Source organism: Armigeres subalbatus, unplaced genomic scaffold (assembly GCF_024139115.2).
Source record: "Armigeres subalbatus isolate Guangzhou_Male unplaced genomic scaffold, GZ_Asu_2 Contig395, whole genome shotgun sequence".
Lineage (NCBI taxonomy): Eukaryota > Metazoa > Arthropoda > Insecta > Diptera > Culicidae > Armigeres > Armigeres subalbatus.
The window spans coordinates 507,080-529,628 of record NW_026943146.1 but is presented as its reverse complement, the minus strand read 5'-3'; the positions used below and the strand labels follow the sequence as shown (position 1 = coordinate 529,628).

At 37.5% G+C, this 22,549-nt stretch overlaps 1 protein-coding gene across 1 annotated transcript in view; it reads left to right on the top strand.

Moving 5' to 3' along the window:
- Positions 1-606: 606 nt before the first annotated feature.
- The window catches only part of LOC134204098 (uncharacterized), a 114,322-nt gene continuing 92,379 nt past the window's right edge, over positions 607-22,549 (top strand). Inside the window, exon 1 of the mRNA XM_062678925.1 lies at positions 607-1,131. Within this exon, the coding sequence (XP_062534909.1) occupies positions 1,071-1,131 (61 nt within the window). The 5' untranslated portion in view covers positions 607-1,070. The remainder of the gene's footprint in view (positions 1,132-22,549) is intronic.

Sequence of the window (22,549 nt, the reverse complement as noted above, 5' to 3'; positions counted from 1 at the left end):
AAGACAATGTTTGTTTGCAAAATAAGTTACGCTCAAATCACAAATCAGTTCTGAAGTGTGAGATTTTCTCATTTCGCCTTGGATTCAATGCCTGTATATCACAATAAGGGCAAAGTGTAACGATTGTATCAAGAAAAACATCATCACTGCTAGGTAGATCAATATGGGTTTTTTGATATTTTTTTGCCGTGAACTTAGAAGCAATTACTGAATTCTATTCCACTTTTCTTCTAGAAACTCGCTTTTCACAACTGTAAAAACAATTACAATAAAATTGTACATAACATGTAGATTGATTGCATTAAATAATCCTGCCATAGAAACGGACAAATCTGGATGTAGAATATACTTACCAAATTTAGTTTTCAACCAGTTTCATCTCCACGGTCGATGGTGACCTTTTTGAGCGCGAACATGTGCCCAATCAAAATATGTGAACTACTTACATGTAAACCTGCAAAGATTCGTGATGAACCGGCTCAATCTAGCTGTTGATAGCGTGCTCAGTTGGCACCCAGTCAGTTGTTCTCCGATAGTCGAATCGACCGGTACACAAGCGAGGGCTAAAAAATGAGGAAAGACAACCGCATGAGATCGCGAAATTGACGATATATCGGCGACAGCCTGCACTGACTGCCTCCATGTGATGGGAATCCTTTGGCGCGCGCGATTCTGATTTCGTCCTTGGCAGTTGTTCCTTTTCGGTTCTTCCTGGATTCGCGTCAAGTATATAGTCCTCGACGGGATACCAGAGGAAGCTGTGTGCATCATCATCATCAACATCATCGTCATTGAGTAGCACGACAACTATTGTGCTCGGTGTGTCGTAGATTCCTTGCGAGAAGGATCGACGAGAAAATCCAAGAACAGGAGATACATTCTGACCGTGCTAGTGGGAGGACGCGTTTTTCACGCTCTCTGCTGCGGAAAAGCAGAAAAGTTGCAACTTTGCAAAAGTGCTTTTGTGAAAAGTGCTAACAGTGTGACATGGTGTGTATTCCGTAAACCGATCAGTGCTCTACTGGAGTTTGCATAAATTCAAGGTGGAGAAGTGCTACAAATAGTGAAAAATGATGCTGAAGAAAAATATCCTCTGCTGGCTGCTACTGTCAGCCATATTGGTTAAAACGGGTGAGCCTTTTTTCGTCAATATCGGAAGAGGTGTTTTGGGGGTGGCGAAATCTTCTCGCTGGGTGGTGGGTGGATTGTGTGCCGTTCGTGCCGTTGGTGTGGGATGTTTATGTTCCGTTCGTGCCATCGTCGGTATTCAGGGCCCATGTGATGCGCGTCCGATCTGAACTTCCGTGCGTTTCTGGTAGAACAGAACAGCTGATTCCGAAATATGTTTGTTTTTGTGTGTGAGAGAACTTCTGAAGCATTGCAAACTGGAGCACGATATTACTGTTGAACTTTTATTTTTTGTGACGCTGGGGCAGCATTAGCTGAAAAGTGGAAAATTGGAAGCAACGAGATTTTTGCGAATGAATATGTAGTTCAACTTTCAACTAACAGAAACCTTGACCTACAGGAATCTACTGGAATAGTTGGAGTAAATAATCTGCGTAAAATTCTCAAGTTGGACATTTTTACTTATTTTCTTTTGTCAATGGGATGCTTTTCAATCTAATTATATGCAAAATGTCAAAGTTTTATTTCATCTCCGGTGTCACACCTTATGAACTTCTCCTTGTGATAACATTTAAAGTGTGCATTCAAGCGTTGACTTGATGAATATCGATAGGGTTGTTTGTAATAGACAGGCCGCCATTAAAAAATACAAGAAATCGAAAATTATCGTGTTCCAGCACACGTCAGTAATCGGCAGACCATTGCCTACAATGTTTTCCCGTAACTTGGTAAAAGCTATAGCGAACCTTCAATCGGCAAAGACTCTAAAGGGAAAAAGTTATTTCAACTATCTGAATTGAACGCAGGATATGGATTTAGTAGTTTATAGTGCAGAGTAAAATTTGTTCGGGTCTGTGAGCTATGTAAAGTATATGACAAAATGATAACGCAAATCGTAAAATGTACGACTCGCGGCATCAACGTGATTTTTCACCATTAAAAGCAGACAAATGAAAAGTAGACGTGCATGTTTTATTATATTTTCAGCAGTGCTGGCGAAAAATAGAAAAATATGCTCCTTTACTAAACTTTATATGACTTTTATTTTTCTACACGCTGGATGTACCAGGCCTTACCCGGAATTGCCGGCTAGATTCGCAGTTTTTTTACAATCGGAAATTGATAAAACCAATTGATCAACAGGGTGATTGCATTTTGTTGTTGAAACTTTATCATTTGATTTAAATTTTTTTTTTGGAAACACTGAATCCGCTAAATAAATTCTTTTTATAATCTAATGATATTTCCGAGAAAAATTTGTTTTCTCTGATATGTTATTTTCGGAAAATACTATTCTCGAGAAAATGTGATCTTCGTGAAAACGTCATTTCAAGGGGTCTGGGTCATAAAGCCATTTGACATAAAGTCATTTGGCATAACGCCATTCGGCATAATTTAGAACCGTGAAAGAGAAAGGGTTATTTGATGTATTTGTTCACATAGATTAAGTTCCATTATTAATAACATGCTCCTATATGAAACAAAGCAATTTGCACTTAAAATATTTATTTTTAATTGTTACTTACTAATATGGGTACATGTTATGAATTCTAGGAGCAGTAACCCTATATTCTGATAAATATTAACTGATGGTAGGCATTTTTCGGAGATACGTACGAACGAAACGGCAGAACTTCTGCCGAGGAAGGGATCACATCCATCGTTAACTTATTCCAGGAAAACGTATACTTTCAAAGGAGACATCATAATTTCCAAAGTAGGAATCACATCAACCGATGTCTTATTCCGGGCAAACTTCTTATTTTAAATGGATTAAACCCACCTTTGCCTTATTCTTGACAAACGCCCACTTCTAAAGAAGGAATCACATCCATCGTTGCCTTATTCCGAGCAAATGTAAGTAGGAATTACATCCACCATCCACCAGAAGGAAACACATCAATCATTGCTTTTCACTGGGCAATCCGCGATTCCGATGAAGGGATAACAAATACCATTGCTTTATACATGCTTTTTACGGAAGGATTATGTCTTTTTAATATTGTGACCGACCGGAATGATTTTCATCGTTGCGGCTTTATTCCAGCAAATAACTATTTTAGTTGAAACAAAAAAAAATGTCAAATGACCATCACTTTTGAAGCAGTATTGTCGAGGATTAGCTATTTTTGAGGAATTCGTAAAATTGTACAATTTCAAAGAATTCCAGAGGTGAGCCAGCCTAGGGCTGCAAGCCTCTTTAATAAAGAAATAAAAAAAAATCAAAGAACTTCAGATGAACTAAAGAATGTGGAATTCAAATTATGCCTAACGTGCATTATGCATAACATACGTTATATCTAACTTTATTATGCTTAACATACTCATGCATTACTTTATATTCTATACCACCCAGTTAACCCCCCCTCTTTTTCAATGACCGCCTCACTCCATCTATAATCGTCTGCTAAGGATAAAGAATATGTGTCCCAATATTGGTGGAAATCGGCTAAGGGGTTCAGAAGTTATACTGAATTGTTCGCTTTCTAAACAATACTCAACCGCAATAACCTCCCGCATTCCGAATGATGCTCCCAACCACTCTGTACCCGTTTCCATAAGATAGATAATACGTGTTCCAAATTTTGTTTAAATCGACCCATGCATTAAAAACTTATTCAAATCTGATCGTTCTGCTTTCTCTCTGTCTACCTATCGTCTCCCCCTACGTGTTCCAAATATGGTGAAAATCGGTCAAGGGACTCAAAAGTTACTTTGAATTGATCGAAGACTAAACAATGTTCATCTTTTACACCGTCCCCCTTTTCCAACGTATTTCTATATACACATTATCAGCAATAAACATGAGAACAATCATGCATTCTTGGAATACTTTATAAAGTTTGGTCAGTCACAAAGTCGACAACTTAAATTAACTGATTGGAACAGCAATTTTGAAGTGATGGAGACGCATGACCATTTCATGTGCAATTAAGCGGAAAAACTGTTTTTTTTTAATGTTGCTCTAAAACAGGGGTTGCATCTCGATTCGGACGTAATTCTATCGAGTGGATCATGTTTGGCATTACGACTTCCGATTCGATCTCGAAAACGACTCATCGTTCGAGTATGCTCGAGGAAGCATTATGGATACTCGACAGCACACTGGAAAACGACTCAAGTCGAATGAAAAACGCTAGTCACCTTTATAGCTTTCGAATGTTGTTTGAGAGTCATTTCTTGCTGAAAGTTTTTAATTATATTTGTTATTATTTCTGTACGTGAAGAAAATAAATGTATTATTATTGTACACCCGATTCTTTTTTTTACACGGGGGATGTGTTCTGGATATCCGGGGGATATCCGATGAAATAAATGAACTTACTGAAGAGGCGTCAGCAAACTGCTCATCATGGCCAGGCCTGGGAATTGTCGCGTTTGTCAGTGACACCTGACAAGATACATAAAAACATGGTCAGTCAAAAAAAAATTGTCAACTTTCAGTTTTCCGTCGCACGACTGGATCCCCACGACCAGATGACAACTTTTTCCAATTGGCGCTTTGATGTTGCATGAAGAAGAAGAAGCAGAAAGATGATAATCGAAAAAATCTCCACGGGAAACCATACGAAGAAGTTTTTAAAACTCTTCTCAAAAATTCTAGAAGCAATTTAATTAAAAACGGTAAGCAGTACGGGGTTGGACTTTTCTTCTACTGTGTATTATGTGTAATATCACAAAATAAAATTCCGAATAAAAATATTGTGTTTATTATACAGTAGAAGAAAAGTCCAACCCCGTACTGCTTACCGTTTTTAATTAAATTGCTTTTAGAATTTTTGAGAAGAGTTTTAAAAACTTCTTCGTATGGTTTCCCGTGGAGATTTTTTCGATTATCATCTTTCTGCTTCTTCTTCTTCATGCAACATCAAAGCGCCAATCGCGACAATTTGCTTTTGTTGTATGTCGTGTACTGCACACATCTGCGACAAAAGTGTGAAAAGGCATACACTTTCGGCTCTGTGCACGACACAACATTGGTCCCGAAAGTAAGTTATGTCGCATCTTCTGGTTGTCTTCTCGTGGAGCAGCAATAGCAGCGGACCGGACAGATTTAAAATATCATACCGAAAAGAGCACTTTATAATAAATTAATCATTTCTTTGTTCTCTTGACAGATTTTCTGTTGAGAAATAAGAAAATTTATTCAACTTTTTTTATTTTGCATAGAGAAAGATCCCCCAGTGTCGAATAGCTGAGCCATTTAACGCAACGCAAGTTTGCTCGCTTTTACCGCGGGTTGTGGAATTTTCGCGTTTTCCAAGTTGGTTTTGGATTTATTTGTTCACGCGGTTTTTAAAAGGATTGGAGGATACGTGTAAACGAAACAGGGATTTTGTCGTTTTTACGCGTTTTTTGTGATTTGCGCGGTTTTGACTTGCACAGTACAATCGTTCGGGTAAATATCGACTTCAGTGGATTATGACTGGTACACCGTTTGTAGCAATTGCCTGGTGGACGTTTTTTTTAACTGCAATACTTTATTTATAAGAGAAATACGGAATTTTGTGTATGACTATGAAACGCTCATGTGGGCTCATTGTTCATGCTATGTATAGACGAATCCAAGTAAAAATAAGAAGAAGACACACGACGGTGTTAACTTTAACAGATCCTACAGCACAGCATAGGAAGATCATTTTAAAATGCTTATAATAAATTCTAGACAAATTGTAATTAAAATCTGATTGATGTACGATACGGAAAAAGTTCTGAATTACATATTCGGAAGCTTATCTCAATTTTTTGAATATTTTCCAAAAATGTATCTATCATACAGTTCGGAACTTTTTCCGTATCATACTTCAATCAGATTTTAATTACTTTTTGTCTAGAATTTATTATAAGCATTTTAAAATGATCTTCCTATGCTGTGCTGTAGGATCTGTCAAAGTTAACACCGTCGTGTGTCTTCTTCTTATTTTTACTTAGATTCGTCTATAGCGAGCTATGTTTTTTGGTTCATGTTGTTCAAAATACAACAGCTTGTGTGCTCGAGTGTCAATGGCCCACTTAGAAGATTTCCTGTTATAGATCATTACAAACCATTCGTGTTTTTTACTCATGAATTTAAGATATGGTAATTTATTCAGTTACCAAAAAAGACAATTATCTTCAAAATAATTCTTTGCCTTTACAGCTTGATGGTCGCATTTTTTTATATATTCGTAGGCTGAACTACGAGGTTTGACTGCAGGGATGCCAGATACAAATTTAAAAGTCTGTATCAATCTCAGAAAAATGTCTGTATTTGTCTGTATAGAGTTTAGAATGTACAGGAATTAGAAAATTATTCAAAAACCATGCACTTTAAACAACGTACAATATCGAGGTTTCAAAAATTAAAATGTCGGTATAAAGCTTATAAGCGACTATAGTCGTGTCAAGTACGTATTACTGAAGACAAGTAAGGCTGTTGAGGTCGAAATACGTTATCTTGAAGTTACTGTAAAGTTACAATCAAGTGGTGAAATTAAATGGGATATGACAAGTGAAGATATTCCACTGAAAAGCTTTAAATGATGTTCTTATCAATATGTGTGTTGTTAATTTAACAAAAATTGATATTATTGCCGATTTCACCAATTTGAAGAGTTATGTGTAGATTGTGATTTGCCCGCTTCTTTTTCTCACACTCACTCTCATTTCGGGTTGATCGATTTTTGTTACTGAAATTTATCCAATTATAACCCATTACGCGTGAGTCTCATGTAAGCGTGTACACTAAATCGATTCCCGCCATGATTTGACGTATGTTTGTTTTCAAATTGAGCACTCACACACAAATATTATACACGGAAAATCAAACTTTTTTGAGTGTATTGAGTTTGAGAAAAAGATGACTGTGAGAAAAAAATCTCGCAAAACTCTTATAAAGTGCAAAAAGCGCAATATTTACGCAATTTTTTTTACTGACAATCCGTTGAAAAGCTTTTGTTCGGAGGAGATTCATAGAAGGAATTTGGAAACCCAAAGAACGTAACTGACGTCTTTTATGTTTACAAACGAAGAATCTTCAGCCCTTTTTCGAGCTTTTTGGGCTTTCGAATCAATACACCCAAAAAACAAATCTGACAATTATTGTATAAAATCTGAGCATATACAATTCTGTAAGCTTTTTATACAAATATTGTATTAAAATAATACACATCTGTATTATTTCAATACAATAATTGTATGAAAATCTTCCGAAATTGTATATGCCCAATTATTATTCAGTTTCTGTAAGGTTTTTATGCAGAAATGTATTAAAATCTGCCATCCGCTGATTGGGTGTACTTTTTGCGCTTTCGAACAAATTTGACTTCGGAATCCTAAAAGGATATAAATTTGGTATCCGTAGTAAAGAAAGAAAAAAAAACCTTTCAGAAGCCCAGATGGATCCATTCTTATTTCCAAAAATCTTTCCTCTGAGAGGCTAAAAGGACTCCGTTTGAAAGAAAAGTCCAAAATAATTTCGGTCAGAAGCCCAAAAGTTTTCTGATATGGAAAGAACGAAACGGACATCTTTTAGGTTTACCAATGAAGAACATTTGATGTTTCGAACTTTTTGGGCTGCGAAACGGAGCTGTTTTTGGGCTTTCGAACCAATACCTTTTGCGCTTTGAAAAAAAATTGGCTTAGGAATCCCAAAAGAATATAGATTTGGTACAAAAAAATCCTTTCAGAAACCCAGACTGATCCACTCTGAATTCCAAAAGTCTTTCCTTCGAGAGTCTAAAAGGATTCCGTTTGAAAGAAAAGTCCAGAATAATTCAGAAGCCCACAAGAATTCTGTTTTGGAAGCCCACAAGAATTTCATTCAGAATCCCAAATAATCTCGTTCAGAAACCCAGAGAAATGACTTGTTATGGGTTAACGAACCGAGATTTTTTTATTTTCTGAACGTAGCTCTTTTTGGCTTTCGGATGGAACTCTTCTGGATTTTTGAATGGATTCCAAACAATATCATTTTGGGCCTTGCGTGGGAAATCCCATAAGTATTCTAATCGGAATTCCGTTCAGAAACCCAAAACGCTCCAATCGAAAGTCCAAAAGGTTTCCTTTCGAAAATCCAAAAGGATTCTTCTCGGAAGACCAAAAGTGTTCCGTTCGGAACTCTAGAATGATTTTGTTTAGAATCCCATCATAATTCCGTTTGTAAGTCCAAAGGGATTTCTTCGGGGAGCCCAGAACGATTTCTTCCGAAAGCCCAAAAGAATTTCGTTCAGAAGCTCGAAGGGATTCCGTTAGTAAACCCAGAAGGACTACGTTCTGAAGTTCACATAATTCTGTGCGGAAATTCATACGAATCTTTTGGACACCCTAATGAAATTCTGAAATTGGGCTTCTGAATGTAATCTTTTTAAGCTTCCGAAAGAAATTACACGGTTAGATGACTTTACCCATTAATGGGTACTATGTTATTGTTGATATTATTCCCACCGTGAAAAATTCACCCATTTTCTTTAAAAAGTGCCACTACCCATTAAAATGAGTAGTGGCACTTTTTCAAGAAAATGGGTGAATTTTTCACGGTGGGAATAATATCAACAATAACATAGTACCCATTAATGGGTAAAGTCATCTAACCGTGTAAAGAATCTTAACGTTTGCAATTCCAAAATAATTCTGTTTGGAATTCCAAAATGATACCGTTTGGAGACCTTAACGATTTCGTTAGAAAACCCAAAGTGGTTCAATTGGAAAGCCCAACAATATTTTGTTTGAAAGCCCAAAGTTTTCGAAAACAATAAATGTCTGTAAAAGTCTGTAACTTCAATCAAAAGTCTGTATAATGTCTGTAATCTGTATGGTGTCTGTATGCAAGACCAAATGTCTGTATAAATACAGACATGTCTGTATGTCTGGCATCCCTGGGTTTGAGATAATGTTTATATATTTCAAATATAACAAACTAAATGTTCAAGAGCATTGAATAACGAGTAAAGAGCTGGACTAGGTAAAATCATCAAAATTCGAAACATTATTTTTATGCCGTACATATTAGTTGTTTTTATAATGAGCTAGGCTTCAACTGCTGTAAAATCCATAAACCACACCATTTCAGCGGTTTCCCAGCATATTGTCGTCAATTCATAATAGTGTTGTCTAATGAGAGCTCGAAGTTTCTCCCTGTCTTGCTCATGCCTATTTGTTGACAAAAAAGAACGAGCAGGACGGGAACATCTTCGAGCTACTTCGAGCTGCTCATTGGACAGCACTAATGACAACATTTTGCTGACAACGACAACAATTTTTGTCGCGACAGAATTCGAAGGTGACATGACGAACTTTTTTGTCAATAACCATGACAACTAGTTTTGTCCGTATGGTATGTGCAAAACTTTTGTCGTGGTGCAAAGCGTCACGCGACAAATATATCGTAACAAAATAAGTATGTGACAAGTTTAAAAATGTCTTGTCGGAGAGGGAGACCAGTAGTGTGCTGTATCGGGTGTCGTTGGTTAGGTTGTGTTGTCAAGTTTGAGGTGACTGTTTTTTCTTTGGTTTTGTCGCATGGTTTTTCTGTGTGAAGGTGACAAATCCCAGGCCTGATCATGGCTGCAGTTTATTGCAACATTCAAACGCCAAACACGCCCGAACAGTGTGGCGCTACATTTGGTTAGAATCCGTTACAACTTCACTTCAAAGTCTGGTGGATTTCTTATGCACGGCGGAAAATATAGTTGGTCACAAATTCAACAAATTCAACACAAATTCAATTGCATTAGGGTGTGCACGTAAAACAAATAATCATATTTTGATATCAGATAAAATTATTGTATAGGAACATTCGGTTAGAACGTGTGGATTATTTTCAGTGTAGTTTTTTTCACTGACCCCAGTGAAATAAGAAAAGTGGGAAATGAATGTTACCGTCTGTTGACATCAGTGGTGCGAATTCTCAGTCTCAGTGACTGAAATTTGTTGGATATTGATACCATTTCCTCTTCACACTCACTTCCTAGCAGTGAAAACTGAAAATGATTAGCAGCAACAATCAAAGATGAAGTAAACAAAAGACCTCTCTTCTCATTGCACACGCAGCCCGCAGTGACAGTCCATTCAGTTCACGCGCTGCTGCGTGAATGCGACGGCCCTATATAAATGCATGGGTGAATACCAGGCTATAGACATCCCTATCTAACACCCTTAGCCTAAAAATAGCCACCATGTCCCGGGCACAGTGTGCAGATAGACCGCTGTCAGTTGCATGAGATGTCAACAATCGTCAACAGCACCAATGATTGTAGCTTGATAATTAAAAATATCCACAACAATAAAAGAACAGGATTTATTTTTAAATTCTGCTCAAGCTTTTCACGGTGAAATAAAAGACAAATTGTTGTTCTCCATGTAAGTAAAATCAAAATTGATCATGTAGATAAGTTTTGAATCAATTAAACTCATTAGTCATATTTAATTAATATTCCCGATTAAAGTTGAATATTGAAGAAAGCTGAATTTGGATGTTTTATGATGTTAAGCTTTTTTAGATTTGACGTACGTTGCTCGGCGTTGGTGTTAGTGTTGGCTACGCTAAACATGAGCTCTTAGCATAGGGCTGGTGAATACCTGGGTGCTGCGGATAGAGCCCCTTTTCTGCGCTCAAGCGAGTAGAGGGATATTTTGAAATCACTCCCATAAACAAAATTATTTTGCAGTTACTTGGCTGTCAAACATTTCCCGCTCTTCGAATTTCTCTTTCCACGCTGCATGAAGGCGCACAAATGCGCTAGACTCTACATGACTTTACGATTGTTTACATACATTAATGCTCCAATCAGCTACTGAATCTCGTGAAATTTCGTAACGAGTGCTTTTTAGTTGCATTCCTACTAATTTTCCACTCGAAATATATAGTAAGAATATTAGTTACAAAGAATACAAAACTCAAACAAAGTTTATTTTTATTTTTTTCTCAAATAATAACAATACTTCTCAATATTAGATCAGAAACGAACATAACCACAATCTTCAATGTTTGGCTCCGGCACAATAGAAAATTTTGGCTTCAGTTTGACAACCAAATCGATTCTATCCGCACCACCCAGGTGAATACTAGAGGCCTGAATAAGAGAAACGCGGATAGAAAATATGACTCTGCCAACACTGCATTCAATCTTCTTCATCAAAGAACAACACATGAAAAGGAAGAAATGGTTTATGTAGACAAAATCTCACAATCCGCTATTTTATGTGTCCACACCACCTAACAATAGAATCCAATAAACAATGGAATTTTATTTCATAATCTATAAATGACTTGCATATATTATTGCAAACTAATGTAAAATACATTCAATTTTGTTTATTTAAAAATTGCATAAAATCGAATTTGGCCGTTTTCAGTATTTGAGCCAATATTTTGGCTGCTTGACAGGTCTCCTGCTCGATTGTTTGCTGTTTTTGACGGTTCGATTGGCGGCACATACCTATCCGCGTTTCTCTTATTCAGGCCTCTAGTGAATACTATCACTTGAAAGACAATGACAGGAAATTTGTGCCGAATGATCATCAGCTTCAGCCCGCTGTTGGCAAACCAAGTTTGCTAAGCTACTCCTGCTTTGCCTTGCTGACTGAAAGGCACCGTCATAGGCAAAGAGGAGCAGAGAAAAATACAAAACAAAAGAATCACACTCAGCAGGCATTGTTGATAAATTGCACCACTGGTTGACATTGTCGTACTAAACAACATTTCGTGCAACATGCATGCGAGATGGTGATAACTGGGCGATGATTTTTCCAATAAATTGTTCTAGCTGTTACGTCTGTTTGTATATGGTTCAAATCTAAAGCAGCGGTTCTCAACCTTTTTCTGGATAGGTACCCCCTCGATCTTCTGCTTTTATTGAGGTACCCCTCATTTTCTCGCTGTAAATGAAAATAAGCGTAACGCATAAGATATATTAAAACGGACATGAAAACTAATTTCCTGAAAAATAATGAGGTACATTACTCTCCAAAAAGCTGTCAGAAAAGTTCGTTATTCAGTGGAACTTTCCAGTTCAAATTCATACAGTTTTATACATTAAGCTTCCTGAAAGACTTTGAGGACTTTTAGTGGCTTCCAAGCCTCTTGAACGGAGACTTCCAAGCCTCCTGAAAGTAGGGTTCTAAGCCTGTTAGTAGAAAGCTTCCAAGTTTCTGGAAAGGAGTCTACCGAGCATCTTAAGACGAAGCTTCTGAGCATATCGAATGGACGCTTCACAACATCTTAAAAGGAGGCATCCGAGCACATTGAAGAAATTTCGAGCCTCTTAAAAGAAGACTTCCGATCCTTTTGAAAGGAGGCTTTCGAGCCTCTTGAAAGGTGGCTTCCGAGCCTCTTGAAAGGAGGCTTCCGAGCCTCTTGAAAGGAGGCTTCCGAGCCTCTTGAAAGGAGGCTTCCGAGCCTCTTGAAAGGACGCTTCCGAGCCTCTTGAAAGGACGCTTCCGAGCCTCTTGAAAGGAGGCTTCCGAGCCTCTTGAAAGGAGGCTTCCGAGCCTCTTGAAAGGAGGCTTCCGAGCCTCATGAAAGGAGGCCTCCGGACCTCTTGAAAGGAGGCTTCCGAGCCTCTTGAAAGGAGGCTTCCGAGCCTCTTGAAAGGAGGCTTCCGAGCCTCTTGAAAGGAGGCTTCCGAGCCTCATGAAAGGAGGCTTCCGAGCCTCATGAAAGGACGCTTCCGAGCGTCTTGAAAGGTGGCTTCCGAGCCTCTTGAAAGGAGGCTTCCTAGCGTCTTGAAAGGTGGCTTCCGAGCCTCTTGAAAGGAGGCTTCCGAGCCTCTTGAAAGGAGGCTTCCGAGCCTCTTGAAAGGAGGCTTCCAAGCCTCTTGAAAGGAGGCTTCCGAGACTCTTGAAAGGAGGCTTCCGAGCCTCTTGAAAAGAAGGCTTCCGAGCCTCTTGAAAAGAAGGCTTCCGAGCCTCTTGAAAAGAAGGCTTCCGAGTCTCTTGAAGAAAGGCTTCCGAGCCTCTTGAAAAGAGGCTTCTAAATCTCTTGAAAGAGGGCTTCCGAGCACTGGCGGAGACAGAGGTGGGGCACCACACGATGCAATCACACTATTGTTTTCATAGGTTATTGTTCTTGCGCCAAGTGGTGCCCCACCAAATAACAATAGCTGGCTCCGCCAGTGCTTCCGAGCCTCTTGAAAGGAGGCTTCCGAGCTTTTTAGAAGATGGCTGTCAAGCTTCTTGCAACGAAACTACTGAGCTTTTCGGAAATGGGCCTTCATGTCTCTCAAATAGATGCTTCCGAACTTTGAGGTTCTAGATTTCAGTACAGAAGAATATTATTATTCAACATTTTGTCTCGAACAAGTAGATGATACATTGATGATTTTTAAATTTTGTTCATTCGACGTTTTGTCCCACAGCCTCTCATACGCTGTACTGATCGTGGATTCGCTGTACTGACAGGATTCGAAGTCTATGATTTACTAATCACCATGCATATTATGTACAATACAAAGTAATAATACAAACAGGAATATCAAAACTTTATTCTTAATTAGTTTTTTTTCAATTGCAATACATCCGCCATTACGCATTTTTGTCCGAGGTACCCCCTGTGGGCAGCAAAGTTACCCCCAGGGGTACATGTACCCCAGGTTGAGAACCGCTGATCTTCTCTTCAATCATTTCATTTAATTAACGGAATTGGTCTCCAAACAAATTCTTAAAATAGTTAGGGGAGGGCCGTTTCGCCCTATATGTGAAGTCTATATGTTCGCCCCAAAAACAAACTTTCTATAGAAGGCCCGGAATCTACAATGTTTCAAACTAATCGACTCAGTTCAATGAATTAAAATGATGTTTGTGTGCGTGTTTGTATGTGCGCAAAACACATAAATACACAATAATTATTATTTATTTTTCAATCATTTATCCTCAATCGATGTGCTTGCAACAAATTGCATTCAACGGAGAAACTTATGAAATTAAATGAATTTGATTAATTGAACCTATTCAGTATTTACCTATCAGAGCTATTTTTACTTTTCTTATATGCTTTTGTGAATAACTAAAATACGAGACAGACACCAACATCAGTAGGTGGATTAATCAGGCGTTTTGTTATGTATATTAGTCCAATTACCATTGGAACCACAATGATAGCAAAGGAGAAACATGTTGAGATTCACCGCTTTTGAAACGAACCCTGAATTGTACACACTCAGTTCAGCTCGGCATTTTTTTTATTTTTTTGCCGAGATCCGCACAGCCGACCGCTCGGTTCCTGACTTTTTGCTGATATCTCAGCTGAAAAAGTAATTTGTTTACTGCGGCACTCGAAGAAGCCGCCGTAATCATACGTCCATTCAGCTGATATTTCAGCAAAGGAACTTAAACCGAGAATCGCACAGCCGAGATCGGTGAAAAAATTTAAGTGTGTAGAGGACAATTGAGCGACCAAAACATTATCCACTTCCCTGACAGTGTTCGGTACTAGAGGAAAGTGTAAAATCTTTAAATTATTAAATTCTATGGTAAAACCACTAAGAATTGAAGGTGACTAGTTTAATTGTTCTGTACTGCTTAAATCAAGTTTCCAAAGAACGTTGTTTCTTGTCGAGAAAATTATCGTATTTTCCTAGATTTTCAATTTTCAGTTATAAGTTCGCTTTCATCACAATGATACTCTGTCATTAAACCCCTTTCATTTGTTGTGCTTTACAAGAGAGCGCGATTCAGTTTCACTCCAAATTTTCGACCACTATTCTAGTTTGAATCTGGAGCAAAATAGAACAAACTCGCTGGTTCCCCCAGCAGTGTTCTACTCATGTTTTTCAAATTTTCAATAAATTGAAATTATTATGTTACTGTCAAGAAAGGCGCCGTAATCGCAAAGTGGATTGATCTGTAGATAAAATGACGCTTCCATACACCAAAACAATTGAAAAATATTTGAATCTCGTGATTCAATTGTGGTGCAAATATGCAGAAAATAGAACGGAGCGTTATACCAGTTTTATTTTTTGACAGTTGACTGGTATAAAAACTGAATCTAGAACAGCTGCTGGGAAAATTTATGTTTCAGATTCATATTTAAACTGACAGCCCTGAACGATTTGAATCACTGCTGATTTTAATCTAAGTAATCTCATATCAGTTATAATCTTTCACTGAAAATATAATATTCCAGAACTCTTTTGCTAGTATTATGAAATGCATGATAATGGTAAAATGTACAATATCGTAGTCATGGATCAACTTTGTTTGACAGCGTAATACGAAATGGTGCAAGATTTTCAGGACAAGTTTCAATTTTATTTATTTCCATTTCTATCCGAAGTAACTAGAGAGAAGATCGATTTACAGGTAGAAAAATTGTTATTCATTTAGATCCCGAGTAAATATAGAACGGAACTGGAATCGAGCACAACATTTTCTGAGGCATAAATAGTGGCCATTAGACAACCTGGTCCGTCCGATCTGGACTTGAATCAACTCTGAACCATGTGATGTAGACAGGTGAAAAAAGTTTCACATTTTCACTGCCATGCCATCAGAGGGGGGACAACGGATTTTTTTCATATGGAGTTTGGCAAGTATGACAGTACCCTCTTTTTTGGCGCATAAATTTATACTCCAATGTCAAAATGCTCATATACTATCATAAATTGTGGTGGTATTTGTAAAAATTTGTATTGTTTACCGTTTTTACAAGAGAGAGTGGTGTCGAAAGCACATATTAAATTAAAAATCGCAAGAACAAAAATACCCCAAATCCGTAAATATGTAGTGTTTTCACTTTATTCCTTACGCGAAATATGCAGATAAATAATTAGGTATGTTGGTAGAAGAAAATCTGTGCTGAGCAGAAACAGTTGTTTCTTGCATTATCCAAACTTTGTGCGTTTCAGAACATTCTCACTCACTGCAGTGTTTATTTTTCATAGACTACGGCTTGGTGTTAGTGCCGTCGGCATTCGCTCGATTGGTGGAAACAAAAATTTTACAGCTCAGCACCCGCCTGCATGCCATACCAAGCAAAGAAGAGTACGCCTGATATGCCGGCTACAAGCAGTAATGATGATGATGTCGATGAAAATGATGATGATGATTATGATACCCGGAGGAAGCATGAAACCAAGTACATGTGCGGACATAGTGAGAAAATCATTGCGCTTGTGCACAGTGTGAAAAGGAAAATATTGGGGGCAGCATCTGCAGGAAACAGGAAAGCTCTTTGCAACACTTCAATGTGCAGCTCCAAAAGCATTCGCTGGTTGTTGCTCTTGTTTGCCTGTGCCCTTGCACGTGATTCTCGAGAATGCAACGTGAAAGTGAAAATGTGGGAAATAGTGTTTCTAGTTCATGGATGACGTTGATGAATGATGAATGAGGATACCGGCGGAATGATGAGACACGATGAAATGAGTTTTTTTGTGTGATGAATGATATACTTTAATCAAGAAGTGTAGAAACATCTACTGCTTTTCTTGTACATTAAGGTGTAAATAATGAAAGATTTTATGAAGCTTCCATCAGATTAATATTGTAAACGTTCACAAGCTTTTCAAGTTAAATCCTAGCTATACAAACAAAAGTTTATTGATTTCACTTCAAACACAAACTGCGGGAAAATATATCTAGACCAACATTTGAAAAGGGCGTAACAGCCAAAATTTATTCCTGCGGATTCCTTATCTACATACATAGTTATATAAATAGACAAAATATTGGAGAGATCAAATTTTGGCTGTTACGCCCTTTTCAAATGTTGGTCTAGATATCTATATTACGGAAGGTATATACCATGCGGCAGTTTAAGAATGAAATTTTTGCTGCAGAACACAATATCTCTTTTGTCTTCTACAGGTTATTATACAAATATTCACCATAAAAAATGTCGTTCGTAGCTTAAGGGAAAGCACCTGTCTAGCATATTGGGTTAAAACGTCACCGGAGGAAGTGGTAACGTCCAAATACATTCAATATAATTTAGGATCATTTGAAATTCTTACACTTAAGCTACATTAAAATTCGTACCAACGCACATAGGAGTAAATAAGCCTATTCTTGGCCAAAACTATTTTTTGCGGTTATTTAGACCTGATATTCCTAGGATGAAATAATAATTGCCAATTATGCAGGAAAATGCATTTTTTGGCTAAATCCATCCACCTAACAGTGTAAAACCAGATAAAAATCTCAAAATCCATATGTTTTCAAATAAAACCTCGCGTTTTATGAAAAATCAAAATCTCTTGCTGCCGCTAAGTGAACGATTCTAAAATGGCTATATTTCACAAAGTAGCAATAAACCCGTAGTTAAAGCTCTATCCTTAAATGGATTTCCTAACATTTACATAGGAAAAAAAACATCTAACTTATTTTAACCCATGCCCCTTGAACACTATTTTCTCCTTAACTCCACTATCAGGGAATAATATCAGGTATGAGCGTTTGAAGCCTTACAACAACCTAGAACGTCCTGACCATAGCAGAGTTCGGAAACAGACAATATTTAGTACATTAGCAGCATCTGTATTGTTGCAAAATAAGATTATCATTCAAACGTACCTATAAAGGTACTGCGGTAAACAATATACTTTTTAATATCCCTTGGACGTCATAGGGTATCCAAACTATACTTGAGTTCAGGACTTTAGATGTACAGCTACTAAAAAGTTTTTTTTTCGTTCAAACTTCCTTTATTTGCCTTGAAGGTCAATACACATCGGAAAAGAGCTTTTAGAAATTCATTACAAATAAAAAACGTCGCTAGATCGGATATATATCGGAGCTTTGAGTGACAAAAAAGCTACTGTCATGACTGTAGATTGCAAGCTTTGAACTCAAAGACAGTTTGGATGACTCAAATTATCAAAGCTGTCTTGCGGTGTTTGTTGGTCTTCCGAGAGATGTAATGAGTGTGACAGAAAAGGTTACTTTAGCAGCTGTAGAACTCAAGTCCTGAAATCAAGGATATCCCATAAATATTTCACAATGATAGTTGGTCTTGGTTCGTCCAGGTTGGTTGGTTGGTCCAGGAGCCTGTGAATATAAATAAAATATATGTAACAAAAAAAGTTCCGCAAGTTCTAAACTCAAGAACAGTTTAGATGACCCAGAATATCCCAAAATTATATCACATTGTTTGTTGATCTACAAGGTGATGTAATGAATATAATATTTTTTCTTCTGGGTTCGTTATATGTGGTAATTTATGAGCAAATGGTAAAATTTTGTTTTAAAATGATGAAAAATCGCATTTTATTCAAATAGCTCAGAATCTAATTTGCGGACGTTTGCGGACGAGTTTTCACGTGGAATGCTTAGTTCATATCTTGAAGTTACACCCAAGTGATTTATCTTTGCCGGATCTTGCCGTATACATTAACATTTCCTCTGAAGAAAAACATAAAAAATAGAAAAAAAATGTGATTTTCAAGTGGTCATCACCTGGAACATAAAATTTATAATTTGACCATAAACATGAGCCAAATGGAGACATACAACTATAATCTACTCATTGTGTACTAATAATAGCTTGTTGATAACATTTATGTTGTGTAAAAATCAAATTTTCCAAATACTCCACAAATAAAGTGAATAAAATGCAATTCAATACCTCATTTTTGAGCCCTAATTATATTTTTTTACAAAATTTTGGGTCACTTCTGAAATAGCCATATTATGCAGAATGTTTCTAAGTATCTAAAAAAAATATAAGAATGTATAAATGTTGAAAAAAAAATTTTGGGTTTTGTCCACGAATTTGTTCTAGTTACTCTTCTGTGCAAAACGTACGAATGTGTTATTTTTCTTGGTGACTGATTTGCTTTCGAAACTCCCCGATCAGACGATCCTTATTCCAACACCTTCTTCAATAGTTCTGTATTCCAACTGATACATTGGCTGCTTTTCAATTTAGTATTCAACATATTAGCATTTCCACACTAATTAGGTGAAAGCTTTTTAATGCCCGTCAATTGCACGATTATGTTTAGGGGAAAAGTGGGTAAAACCGACACCTTAAGCAACTTTACAGTTCCCCAATCTATTAAGCAATTTTCCGGCTTAGAAATTTCATACAAGCATACTTTGGCTCTTCATGCATCAGTCCATGAGGTCTCAGGACAATATTTCTTGATAGAATTTGATTTATGATGAAAACGCGAACAGTCCATCTTCTAGCCCAAACAGCTGCGGTGCGGGTAAGATCGACACCACATGGGGGTAAAACCGACACATCAAGTCGTTATGAAATCGAACATCAGAGCAATTTTAAATGATGTTACAACATAATTAAAAATGTTTGACAACATTCATTTTGATATTTGTGTATACAATTCATGTTTATGGGTCACTCATAAACGATGGTTGAACAAAATTTGATATATTTTAAATCATCATCACATATAATATTTTATTTAGATTCTTTAGTAAATCGGGTGAAAAATATTTAAAGTATAAGAATGTTAGTAACAAATTTACTAACTACTGTAAATATTGACCTACAATTAAATTTCACTTATTTTAAAAAGTTGTTTATAACGGCGATTTAAAATAAATGCGTATAGTAAAATTATGACAAGAAATGAAAAAGACTAGTTCCGTAGGTGACAAGCTACATGTTTACAGGGGTGAAAATGGATCACGAAAGAACAACACTAGAGAACGGATTGAATATATCTAAGAGCAAAATAAGCCTAAAAATCAGACATCATGCACGCGTACAAAAAATTATGGGATTGAGCAACGACTGCTACGCGCACATAAAATGTAGCGCACGCGAGTCTCACAAAGCTTGTGTACCTCACATTTACATTGGTGAGTCACATTGAGACTTTTCAATGCGATTAGCTCATGTGCTGTTTGCCATGGCAAATCTTTGCAAACAACAGCGAAGGTGCGTAAAATAGCTTGGGCGGGAAATTTTCATTCAATAAAATCGTCGCCTAAGTAACGCCAGCTATGCATTCCTAGCGCATGAGATGAGTCTCATGAGACGTACATTGAGACACGCTCACTCAGTTATTTTATGCGCGCTAGCTTCTCTCGTCGCACTGAATCCGTGCTACGTGAGCTTTTGCAGCTCATGGCACACTGTCTCATCCATGTATACACGAGAATTAAGAGACTCTGCTAAAAATATGGTTCTTCTTTGAGAGCTATTTTTATCCGACTTTTTTCGACAGGTTTTCCTTGATGACTTAATATTACCCCGTAGACATATTGTCACACAAAATGATGACATGGTGTGTAATCAGTCTATGATTAAGTTATATTCCCCAGCGCCTCAATTTCCAATCCTTGAACCATATTATGCGAATGATGAGTCTAATAAAACAGAGGTATTCCGTGATTCGATGGCAGGCGTCGATTTTACCCCAACTGATAACATTATAGTGATGAGATACATGCAGATGTTTATAATTAGAAAAGTTAACTATTTTTCCACAACATACACAAAATGATGTTCAATTATGAATTAAAGATTGATTCAATACTGAAAATCAACTAATTATTGTCAAAAAAGCTTATACACCGATGCCAAAATTTTACATAACTCATCTCCTCAATGGTGATCAATGGTAATTGTCTGTTTATTATGACTATTACACGTCTCCGCCAGTTACAAAATTACTAGAAATACAAGAAATCAAACGTTTATTCAAAGTGTGTCGAAATTCTGTCCAATAATCACTTGAAATCAGAAATTTGAAGCGGTGTCGGTTTTACCCGCAGTGTCGGTTTTACCCACAATTCCCCTACACAATTTTCATTATTTTCTCGGTTAACCTGAACTTTCACAGGTTTTTAAATACCTCCTGAATTTTCTTCGATTTTTTATGATTTTTTTCGTGGGGTTAACTTATTGTTTCATTGACGCTTCATTAACCTTTGCATCCCCAACCTCTTTTGTGCATCAAAATTTTGGGGATGTTTTTGCTCTAATTCATTTAATTTTTGACCGATTTGTTTGAAATTTTCAGACATGAACCGGAAATTATCATAGTTTCAGAGGGTCGATCGATTGGACATGTCGGTCCACCGCACCGGTTCCGGATTTATACGGAATCCCAGTGGGGTCTGTCGGGTGGCCACTGGCCATATTGGACATTTTTGACTTTTATGTTTGTTATTCGTACGTATCTTTTTATACCCGTATCGTGAAGAAAATTTGTTTGCGATGCTTCTGAACGAATTTGGAAGCACGATGGCCACACTGGAACCGGTTCCGGGGCTCTAACTGGGGACATATATCAGATTGCTTCGAAATGTATCATGAGGCATATCAATCATCGGCATTTTTTGGTGAAAGTTGTTTTGAAATTAGATATAGATTTCTACTATCAATTTTCATCCTTCAGTTGATCCAGTTGATCCAAACATCCCGGGACACTTGGAACCAATCCCGAAGACCCTGTGGAGTACTTGAATCCGGTTTTTGGAAAATAAAAAACACAGCATGCGACATATTAATCTTCATGATTCACCATGACAAAAATGTAGGATTACATTTTTTAGATTTTGATTTTACTTCCGGTCAGTTCCGGGGTAGACCTGTGCGCCGAATGAAATTTAATCGGCGGCGGCGTGATAAAAAAATAGGTGGCGTCACACCGTTGGCGGTGTATCGCAGTAGAAATTTCCCCGGGAGTTCCCCCAGGTATTCCTCCGGAAGTTCCTCTAGCAGAAATCGCTCTCGAATGATAACGAACAACGATAAAAGAGAGGCAAAAACCTCTTCGAATCATAACAAGCCATGAAAACAAAACTATCGCACTTGTATACTGCCGTCATACGCATATTTGTCCCATGTTTGCTGGGATTCCTATGTACATGGGATAGTTATGCGTATAACGGCAGTATACTGCCCATGATCGCATAAATGTAACATTTGCATTTTGGTTGATTTTGTAAATCGTTTGTCAATCAACCCCACAAACTTAATCATTTGCAGCTTACCACCTGCAAGCCAGATAGTAAAGCCTATTTTAGTGTTGTGGTATTAGATGCAGTAAATTAAGCTTTCTGACCGATTCACAGGCTTTTTACAAAATGAACAAAAATGCGAGTGTTACAAATATGCGATCATGGGCAGTATACAAGTTGAAAAAAAAAACTTATTTGGATAGGCGGCCCCCACCTATGGGGTTAGATTCTCGCTCATTTCAAGTTGGGGACCATATATTTTCGCACAGATGTGTAAAACAAGTTGAAATGCATCATCAGAACCGGTGCCCCCCGAAATTGGGGTTTATTGAAAAAAATAAATAAATCGATAAATCATGGGTTGTAGCACCCCCAATCAGGTCATTTTCGTAACAGCTACCAAAAAACGTCTCTCGATATCGAGAGTATATACAGACATGATAAGTGAGAGATTTGCTCATTCTCATTTGGATTGAAATTCTGTCCTCTAGGAATTCCTCCGGAAGTTCCTCCAGGAATTCCTCCGGAAGTTCCTCCAGGAATTCCTCCGGAAGTTCCTCCACGAATTCCT